This window comes from Pistacia vera, unplaced genomic scaffold, assembly GCF_008641045.1.
Source record: "Pistacia vera cultivar Batoury unplaced genomic scaffold, PisVer_v2 Contig1180, whole genome shotgun sequence".
Classification (NCBI taxonomy): domain Eukaryota; kingdom Viridiplantae; phylum Streptophyta; class Magnoliopsida; order Sapindales; family Anacardiaceae; genus Pistacia; species Pistacia vera.
This window is the reverse complement of record NW_022195227.1, coordinates 491555-502850: the sequence shown is the minus strand read 5'-3', so window position 1 is coordinate 502850 and position 11296 is coordinate 491555. Positions and strand designations below refer to the sequence as shown.

The following is an 11296-nucleotide window of genomic DNA, read 5'->3' as shown; positions in this document are numbered from 1 at the left end:
ATTTCTTTCTTAATAGAGATTATTTTTCAAAAAATAACTCAGTGTCCTACCAGAATTCCAACTCTTTGAGTTCACTATCAAAATGGAGTCTTGCCCTCTCAATTAAATATAACTATTTCCTAGTAATTCTAACATCAAAGACACGTCGATGGATCTGTATCTGAGATGCTTTCTTGAGGACCAAGTAACTTCGACCTCGTTTTGACTTAAGGCAAAAATTCCAATGTACTTTCGGTGTTTATTTATATACATCAGCTATTATATATTAGCATTACCTTCACTAAATTAAGTTAAAAAAAAATTAAATCATTAATTTGTTTCTTGTCGTATATTAGCATTAATCTAAACTTTATTGGGTTCTAACATCATCCATGACATAAATGGCGGAATTAACACGAAGGTAGCGACAGAAGTGAAGATGAGAGACTATAAATTCGTGGGTTCACACCCTTAAAGAAACTCCCACCTTGATGTTTCAATTTCTTTCTTCTTTGAAACGACAAACTACAGCTACTTGTACTTCTTCTTTGAAACCGCAAATTACAGCTACTTTTAATTGTATTTCTTCTTTGAAACCACAATTTACATTTACTTTTCTTTCAAACAACAATTTACAGCTACTTTTACTGCCCCTTCTCATGGCAGAAACAGCTGTTATGTTTGTACTCGATAAGCTTACACCATTCTTCGCAAATGAGGTGCAACTGATAAGTGGTGGTCGTGAAGAAGTTGTTTACGTGAGAGCCGAACTGGAGCGCATGAAGGTTTTCTTGAGAATTTTTGACCGTTTAGATGAAACTGACGAAGAAGTTAAAGTATGGGTGAAACAAATCAGAGATGTAGCTCACGATATCGAAGATGTTCTAGATGAGTTCTCTCTTCTTCTTGCTCACAATCACGGTGATGGTTTTTACGGTTTTCTGCACAAGCTTTCGTGTTGTATTAAGAACATGAAGGCTCGTTATCGGATAGGGTATGAAATCCAGGGAATCAACTCGAGAATCAGAAGTATTTACGAGGGACACATCAGACTCCGTCAGAAATTCCGAGCAGCTGAACAGGCTGGTTCGAGCTCGACGAATACATGGAATGACCGTCGCGGGGACGCCCTTCTTTTGGACGAGACTGACTTGGTTGGCATTGATGGGCCTAAAGAGAAGGTGGCTCAGTTGCTAGTGGGGGGTGGCTTAGGCCGCCAAGTGGTTTCACTGGCGGGGATGGGAGGGTTGGGCAAGACAACTCTGGCAAAACAAGTCTATGACGATAGACAAGTGAAAAAACACTTCACTATCCATGCTTGGATCACTGTTTCAAGAAACTTCCAGACGGAGGAGCTTCTTAGAGATATGCTTCAGCAGCTTTTTCGAGCGATTAGGAAATCGGTTCCGAAGGCTGTGGAGACGATGAGCAGTGATGGGTTGAAGAAAATAATAAAGGATTTCCTTCAGGAAAGGAGGTATTTGATTGTTCTTGACGATGTGTGGCATATAAATGACTGGGATGGAGTGAAATATGCTTTGCCTACCAACAATTGTGGCAGCCGAGTGATGCTCACTACGCGTAAGGCTGATTTAGCCTTCACTTCTCGGATAGAATCCGAAGGTCAGGTCTATAATATGCAGCCACTGCCTCCTGAAGAGTCCTGGATTCTTTTTTGCACCAAAACGTTTCATGGAAACGCTTGTCCTCCACACCTGGAAGAAATTTGTAGGTGTATTTTGAAGAAATGTGAAGGACTTCCTCTTGCGATAGTGGCGATTGGTGGGGTTTTGGCTGCGAAAGACAGGCGGAGGATTGATGAATGGGAAATAGTTCGTCGGAGTCTTGGTGCTGAGATTGAAGGCAATGACAAACTCAAGAATTTGAAGAAAGTGCTTTCACTTAGCTTCAATGATTTGCCATGCCATTTGAAAGCATGTTTTCTGTACTTGAGTATCTTTCCGGAGGATCATTTAATCGAACCCATGAGACTGGTTCGGTTGTGGACGGCAGAAGGATTCGTTGAAGCGAAAGAAGGAAAGACACTGGAAGAAGTTGCGGGGGAGTACTTCAGCGACCTCTTGAACAGAAGCCTGATGCAAGTGGCTGGAACAAGAAGTGATGGAAGAGTAATGGCTTGTAGAATCCACGACCTTCTGAGGGAAATCATTATATCAAAGTCCAGAGAGCACAACATTGCAGCCATAGCTAAAGAACACATCAATCAGAACGCAATATGGCCAGACAGAATTCGACGGTTAGCAGTACACAATACACTGCAAAATATTCAGCCAAACACGTGTGTTAGCCCTTGCCAATTGCGGTCTCTATTCATGTTTGGGATCGTGGAAAAGCCATGCTTGCATTCACTTTTTCCAAGTGGGTTTAAGCTCCTTGGCGCCCTGGATATGCGAGGCACACCAATCACAAAATTTCCCATTGAAGTTGTTGGCTTGTATTATTTGAAGTACCTAAGCTTGAGAAACACCAAGGTGAAAACGATTCCAAGATTCATTGGGAAGCTTCAGAACCTGGAGACATTAGATCTTAAACATGCCTATGTCACTGAATTGCCTGCTGAGATACTCAACCTCAAAAAGCTTCGCCATCTGATGGTTTACCGATATGAATACGAGTCTTATACTCATTCTAAATATGGATTTAAAAGTTTAGAGAAGATTGGTTTTCTTCAATCTTTACAGAAGCTGTGTTTTATTGAGGCAAACCATGTTGAGACACTGCAAGAGCTTGGCAAGTTAACTCAACTTAGAAGACTCGGCGTTCTAAAGTTGAGAAAACAAGATGGGAAAACGCTGTGTTCGTCTATCGAACATCTGACGAACCTTCGCGCATTGTCAATAATTTCGACACAAGAGAACGAGAGTCTTGATCTTCAGCACCTTTACCATCCACCTCAGTTCCTTCAAAGAATCTACTTGAGAGGACGGCTGGAGAGTTTACCTCATTGGATAGCTTACGCTCATAGCCTGGTGAAAGTCTATCTAAAATGGAGCAGATTGAAGGAAGATCCGCTGGTGTTTCTGCAAAATCTTCCAAATCTTGTTCACCTCGAACTGCTTCAAGTATACGATGGAGACACGCTCTGCTTCATGGCTGGTGGGTTCAAGAAGCTGAAGCAACTGGGTTTGGACAAGTTTGATGAGCTGAGATTTGTTGAAATACAGGAGGGGGCAATGCCGTGCATTGAAAAGCTTAGCATTCAGCGGTGTAAGTCACTACAGATGGTGCCGCTGGGAATTGAGCATCTGAGTTGAGTTGAAACTGCTAGAGTTTTTTGACATGCCGCATAAATTGCTGAAGACGATTTGCCCAGATGAAGAAGGTGAAGATTATTGGAGAGTTGCACACATTCCTGAAGTGTATACAACTTACTGGAGAGACGGGGGTTGGGAAGTTTGTTCACTGGAGAGTTTCAGTGAAGGGGAAAGTGCTCCTATGCTTAACACTGTCATCAGAAACCGGGAACTTCAGACTCGTTGGAAGTAGTTAAGAGAAGTCGTTTCTTAAGTGTAAATAGTCGTTTCTTAAGTGTAAATAATGTATACAATAGGTACCCATTCAAAAAAGTGTACATATTATATTCTACTAAAATAGCAACTATTCTATATTCTATTAAGGTGAAGTTTCTGATAATTTACAATACTATAGATTAGTTTAAATTATGCATGAACAAAGACTTGAATATATAGCTCGTCCATGGTTTTGAAAAACCACCATTACATGGACATGCTCAAAATGAAACTTTGTTGTCAGATCAAAATCGATCGACCGAAGCAGTATGTGTTTGCGTGTGCTGCATGCATGATATATATATATATATGAATCTCAATCAGCACAGAACGATACATAAAGAAGCTGACCAATCTAATTAGAAGGAACAATATTTTGAAAATAAATGAATTTTTCACAAGAAGATTGTTGACCAAGGTTGAATTTTTCATTCAAGTGTAAAAAGGAGAAACGGTGTTGGATTGTAAGCAACATCTGGACTGATCAGTTGTTGTCCTGGATTACTAATGGAAGCAAGATGAACAGAGCTTTGAAAATCAATAGAATTAAACTTTTCAATTCTCATCTCAAACTTTTGAAGTAAGTACTGTGCTTTCTGAAGAGTAACTGAATCAAACTTTGGACTCAATCCGGGATGTCAAGTTAACTACGACAGCATCAAACTCTGGTCCTAGACCATCAAGAATATATTGGAGCAAATCTTCATCAGGAATTAGTTGCCCACTGGCTGACAAATTTTCAGCTATCCCTTTCATTTTCTTAATGTATTCACTAACACTTAGGTTTCCTTTTTGCGTATTTTGCAGTAAATTTTTCAGATGCAGAGCTCTTGCTTTTGAATCATTCAAGAATTCATTCTCAAGTGTTAACCAAATAGCAGTTGAAGACTGACACTTTGATACATACGAAAACATGCACTCATAAATTGAGGCTAACAACCAGGTTACCAGAAACTTATCAGTCCTTTTCCATGCAACATAATCTGGATTTACTATTTCTTTAACCAAGGTATCTTTCGAACTAACTTCTCCTGATTCACTAACAACCTTATCTTCAACACTGATTAAAGGAGAAGGACAAGAAATCAAACCTATGAGATGATCTTCTAATTCATGAGCTCCAACAGCTGAAATTACTTGGAACTTCCAAAATCGGTAGTTATCTATGTAATTGTTGTGAGTCAATTTGGGGCTTATGACTTGAAGACTCGAAGGAAAAGCTGAGGTGAAATTGTGACTGGAACTTTGAGACATCTGCTGCGTATTGATCACAAATTGATTTGATTCAGACGATTTGGCCATTGACGTTAGTCTAGGGCTCTGACACCATGTGAAAATTTAGAAAGAAGTGAAAAATTTTGAGAAGAAGAATGCTCTGTTATTACTTGTTTTGCTAACTGTTACAGAGAAGGTTAACTCACTTTTATATGAAGAGGTGAGTGAGTGAACGAGAGAGAGAGAGTGAAGAAAGCAAACAAAGAGGAAAGTAAAGAGAGAAACGACACCGTTTCTCCTTTTTACACTTAAATGAAAAATTAACCTTGGTCAACATGCTCCCTCAAACCAAACTACTATGTTTCTAACTTCTCATGCTATTGCAACATATAACAACATTGTTTTTAATCTGAATCCGAAGAAGGGGTAAATCTCTTGATCAGCTAGTGAAGAATGTGAATCAGAGAAAGGTTGTTTCAGTTACTGTACAGCAGATTAGCAGAATGAATTTTCTGCAGTAGCAACTAAAAGCAGCAGTTTCTGCAGCAGCAACTAAAAACAGCAGAATGAATTTAGCAGATTAGCAGAATGAATTTTCTGCAGTAGCAACTAAAAAGCAGCAGTTTCTGCAGTAGCAACTAAAAACAGCAGAATGAATTTAGCAGATTAGCAGAATGAATTTTCTGCAGTAGCAACTAAAAAGCAGCAGTTTCTGCAGTAGCAACTAAAAACAGCAGAATGAATTTTCTGCAGTAGCAACTAAAAAGCAGCAGTTTTCTGCAGTAGCAACTAAAAGGCAGCAGTTAAAATGCAGAAGGATTGTTTCAGATAACATGTAGCAGATTTTTTTACATTGCAGATATTTTTTGGCAGATTGTGAAGAAATGTTGTTATATGTTGCAATAGCATGAGAAGTTAGAAACATAGTAGTTTGGTTTGAGGGAGCATGTTGACCAAGGTTGAATTTTTCATTTAAGTGTAAAAAGGAGAAACGGTGTCGTTTCTCTCTTTACTTTCCTCTTTGTTTACTCTCTTCGCTCTCTCTCTCTCGTTCACTCACTCACCTCTTCATATAAAAGTGAGTTAACCTTCTCTGTAACAGTTAGCAAAACAAGTAATAACAGAGCATTCTTCTTCTCAAAATTTTTCACTTCTTTCTAAATTTTCACAGAAGATGATATTGTGAAATACGGTGAAGTCAAAATATTATTGATGTTAAAAGTATTCCAAATGCATGAACTTAAACGTTAGACATTTTCCAACCATCTTTAACCTTTATGCCTATGTCAAAGAACAAGATAAGATGACTGACTGTACATTCAAAACAACGTCAGATTTTCTACTTTTGACTCTGTGTGTTAAGCCGTAATCCGTCTGTGTTTAGCTAAATAACAAATCTCTTTATGATAAGTAAATTCCACCTATAGAAGGAAAACAACCCGAGACTGAATTAATATTAAACACCATCTTCATTAATTTTCTTTTTCTTCTTCTGGGGGTCGATTAATATTATGACGTATTTCCTTATCATCTTCGTGCTCTATCTACTACAACACTCCATTTGGTTTCTTCCCTGTGAAAACACTGAGAAGTCAGTCTTTGATTGAACCCTATAGCTTCTAAATATATCATTTTCCAAGAACAAAAAATTCAATGCTATTTGTTAGTAATAACCGCTATAATTTTCAACGACAAACCTTTACTTATGTCGAACGCCAACATATATATGGTTCTTTATTCAGAGCCATTCCCCAATAAAACAGCACACTTACATTTTTTATTACGCTCAAAATGGAATCAGTCATCCTCCCATCTCATATTTAATTGTAAAGTTCATCTCTGTAATTTTCGTCTCCATAATAAAGTGAATGTTAGTCAACATTTGAAACCTTTATGATTGGCCGATACAAGTTTAAAGTATATTTACTGTTAGACTAAGTACTTGAGAATTCATGAGTTTCACAGTAATTTTGAATAAGTGTTACAAGAAGATAAAATTATGATATTGCTGCGAAGTTTCTTCAAGAATATTTCGATATCTTCATTATAACAACCCGTTTGTTTTCTTCCTCAATGAAGAGTATATGATCCAGATCATGAAGAAGTCCGTCTTCCTTCCAACTCAGTGATAGAATTTGAGGTGGGCTTGACTCCTCACCCAATAAAACATTTTTGAATGGGAGGCTTACCCTCTCTTATAAACCAGTAGGTTTGAGCGTGCCTAGTCGGTGTGGGACTCCAACACTACCCCTCACGGTCAAGCCCACACTCCCTCTCACGGTCAAGCCCATACGTTGGGTCATGCCTGTTGATGGAGGTAGTTATTGACTCTAACTCCTCACCCGTTAGTCAAGCACCCAGCTCAACTGAACCTGGGCTCTGATACCATGTTAGAATTTGAGGTGGGTCTGACTTCTCACCCAATAAAGCCTTGTTGAATGAGAGGATTACCCCTTCTTATAACCCAATAAGCTTCAGCGTGCTTAGTCGATGTGGGACTCCAACACTACCCCTCACGGTCAAGCTCATATCTTAGGTCATACTTGTTATTGGAGGTAGTTGTTGGCTCTCCCGCTGGTCAAGTGCTCAGCTCAACTGAACCTGGGCTCTGATACTATGATAGAATTTGAGGTGAGCTTGACTTCTCACCCAATAAGGCTTTTTTGAATGGGAGGATTACCCCCTCTTATAAACCAGTAAGCTTGAGCGTGCCTAGTCGGTGTGGGACTCCAACACTTCCCCTCACGGTCAAGCCCATATGTTGGGTCATGCCTGTTGATGAAGGTAGTTGCTGGCTCTAATTCTTCACCCGCTGGTCAAGCACTCAGCTCAACTGAACCTGGGCTCTGATACCATGTTAGAATTTGAGGTGGGCCTGACTCCTCACTCAATAAGGCCTTCATGAATGAGAGGATTACCCCCTCTTATAACCAAATAGGCTTGAGCGTGCCTAGTCGATGTGGGACTCCAACATTTCCCCTCACGGTCAAGCCCATATGTTAGGTCATGCTTATTATTGGAGGTAGTTGCTGGCTTTAACTCCTCCCCCGCTGGTCAAGTGCTCAGCTCAACTGAACCTAGGCTTTGATACCATGATAGAATTTGAGATGGGCTTGACTCCTCACCCAATAAGGTCTTTTTGAATCGGAGGATTACCCCCTCTTATAAACCAATAGGCTTGAGCGTGCTTAGTCAGTGTGGGACTCCAACACTCCCCCTCACGATCAAGCCCATATGTTGGGTCATGTTTATTGATGGAGGTAGTTGCTGGCTCTAACTCCTCACCCGCTGGTCAAGTACTTAGCTCAACTGAACCTGGGCTCTGATATCACGTTAGAATTTAAGGTGGCCTTGACTCCTCACCCAATAAGACCTTGTTGAATGGGAGGATTACCCTCTCTTATAACCCAATAGGCTTGAGCGTGCCTAGTCGATGTGAGACTCCAACACTCAGACCTTGAAGTCATTTACGAGCGTGTTATGACTAAATAATATTCCAATGTCATCTCCACCAATCAAGACTCAACCGACTTTATCACCAATCAGATCCCAGTATGCATCTCCACCAAGGAAGATTCACCAAGCGCTTAACGACCAAACTATATTAGCTGTCTGGTCCTTAAACCGACTCAGAATGATATTTTGTTATGCCAATTGCCATAATTTTACTAAATTTAAGGATATGGATAAAAGCTCTCAATGAATCAGAATGAAGAAAGATCTTCACCAAATTAAAGCAACTTGTAAAAAACTCATTACCTTGAGCTGAAAAGAGTATAAATAGTTAGCTCTATTCCTTAAAACGAAGGTTAATCATACACTTATTTTACAGAAAAATAGCAAAGACACATTACTAGAAAGAGATTGATTTTTCATTCTCTTAGAATACTTCAAATCTTGTAACCTCGAGAGATCGCTATTTTTGTATTCTTCAATAACGATCACAAAAAAAAAAAAAAAAAAAACCATAAATACAATCATAGTAGATGTAGGACTTGCTCATAGCATCAGAACCATTCTAAAAATTTCTCTTGTCAAATTGTTATTCACATATTAACAAACAAACCATAGACACTCTCTATAATCACCTCACGTATAACTTCATAGCACTTTGTATGTGTGTAATTGTTAGTGTCGAAATTACGCATGAATAGAGTGAAACGTACATGTTTAAAGAACCGACACGAAAAATAATTTAATAAAAATATAAATGGGGTAAAATCAGTTGAAATCACATTCAAATTATTAATATAATTAATTAGATGATGTTGCTCATGATGGAGTCATGGTTACATTTACTAAGGTACACTTTTGATATCTGCCAATTAAATATAAATATTTCCTGCTAATTCTAACATCAAAGACACGTCGATAGATAGTATTAAATTTGTATCTGAGATGCTTTCTTCAGGACCAAGTAACTTCGATCTCATTTTGCCTTAGACAAATATTCCATTTAATTTAAGAGAGCGTTTGGTTCATGGAATGTTAGACTACTAAAAATTTAGATTATCTTAAAAATTATTGAGAATCTTTAGAAAAATGTGTTTGGTTAATAGGTGAATATGTTATATTAATATGTTTAATTGGGAGAAACAAATTGATGGGTATGTTATTTAAATTATTGAATTGTCCTCTAATTAAATATTGTTATTATATTATTTTTTAATATTGATTATTATTTGGATTATTATAAACCATGCATAAAAAAACAATCTCATCGTAAAAGTTTAGAAAATCAACAAAGTATCCCCACCAACCCAGCCACTACCGGTCGTTGGCAACCACCGCTGGCAGCTGGCAGCTGGCAACCTAACGGCGTACGGAAGACAGGAAATGGCCTCTGTACGCCTTATCTCTGGCCAGACGTGACAGATCTGGCCGTGGACACATGGCGGCCATTTTCGACCTTTCATACGTCGTTCCGGTTGCGACAGCAACATGTGGGTGGGGGTGGTGGCTTGGGTGGACTGCAATTTGTTTTGAATTCAAGGATAATTTTGTCCAAAAAGTTGATTAATTGGAGTGAAATAGTAAAAACCATATTCATGTAAATAAATTTAAAAATAAGAACATTATTGTCCTAAAATTTTATTAATAAGGGATAGAATTATAACAAAAAATCATGACGTCTCAAACCTACAAGAGTAATTATCTATAACTGGAATGAGACATTATGCTTTGGCAAAATGTGCATACTCCACAGGGCAAACAAACACCCATCAATTACCTTGCTTTAAAATTTTCTGCAGGCACAGTGTCACCTGCAGCTTCAGTGTCCATCTCAGACACCAATACTTACAAAATCAGCATTAGAAAATTTGCCTCTCTATTTAGGTTGTGGTTCACTAGAATTTCAAAGCCAGATGCTCCAGATGAGGCTAAGAAAGCCAACACAAGGACTGCATTTTTCCGTAGTTCCAACTCCTGAAAGTCCATTGTCATTAGATAACATAAGAGATATAATTTCATAATAATCATTCAAACAAATATTTTTATTTGGAAAGCAATTTGTCCACACTTCAAAAAAAAAAAAAAAAAAAAAAAAACTACATAACTTTATCATTGGTTACAGAATAAGATTTTCTTCCAATAATTATTTATTATTATACACAAGTGTAAATCCAAGTTGAGACATATTCTTACGAACGTCACATGGAGATTGTATACTTTGATAATGAATATAACCATATCACCTTCATGAAAATTTGAGTTGATAATTTTTCTAAAAGCATGATACCTGCAGTCCATTTCCACGGCAAGCTATACAGTCAGCCAAGCCCTCAAGGATCATGCTGAAGTCTTTGGCCGCTGAAGAATTGTCCTGATTAACATCCACAGCACCAGCATTCCCCACTTCTTTACAGCCACAGCAGAATGCGACAAATACTTTGGGACCTAATATTCAAAATGAACCATAAGCTTTCAGGACCTTTCTGTGACTCTGAAAGCAGGGGTGAGCAAATTTTTTGGGTGGGCCCAAAATTGTGGGGTAACCAGTGTTCCGGTTCCGACTCCATCTGAAACCGACACTGTGCGGATCAATTTCGGTTCCCAAATGTAAGGAACTGGTATTATGCGATTCTGGTTCCACCAGTTTAAGGAACCAGAATCGACCCAAGAACCGGAACCGAGAATCGAATACCCAGTTTGGAACCAATTTAAAAACCTCAAATTTCGGCCCTACAATCTGGTGTGGTGAGAGGTTTTATATTTTACCTTTGAAATGATACTTGGCTTATCTTTATTTAGTTTTTTGTTTGTATGTTAGCTTGTATTCAAAGTTTATTGACATTGATTTACTACTACCTCTTTTTGTTTTATTGTTGTGTTTCCTGTTTAATCCTTTGAGCACTGTAGCATTAAATAATAGCCTACATGTACTCATTGTGCAACATACCTCTTATTTTGGATTTATTTTCTTGTGCACTTAGGATATTGTCATTGGAACTCCTGGTCGTCTGATAGATGTAATAGAAATGAATGTGTGCAATCTTATGGAGGTATCTTTTGTGGTAAGCACACTATCCCTCTTGAGATTTATTTGCTTATTCTCATCTCTTATTTGATTG

General features: G+C 38.3%; 1 protein-coding gene across 1 annotated transcript; it reads left to right on the top strand.

The window, feature by feature from the left end:
- Positions 1-474: 474 nt before the first annotated feature.
- Positions 475-3486, top strand: LOC116110274 (disease resistance protein RPM1-like). Its single transcript, XM_031396494.1, is given in 2 exon segments — positions 475-3251; positions 3253-3486. Coding segments are annotated over 2 exon segments (2847 nt in total). The 5' UTR covers positions 475-638.
- Positions 3487-11296: the final 7810 nt, after the last annotated feature.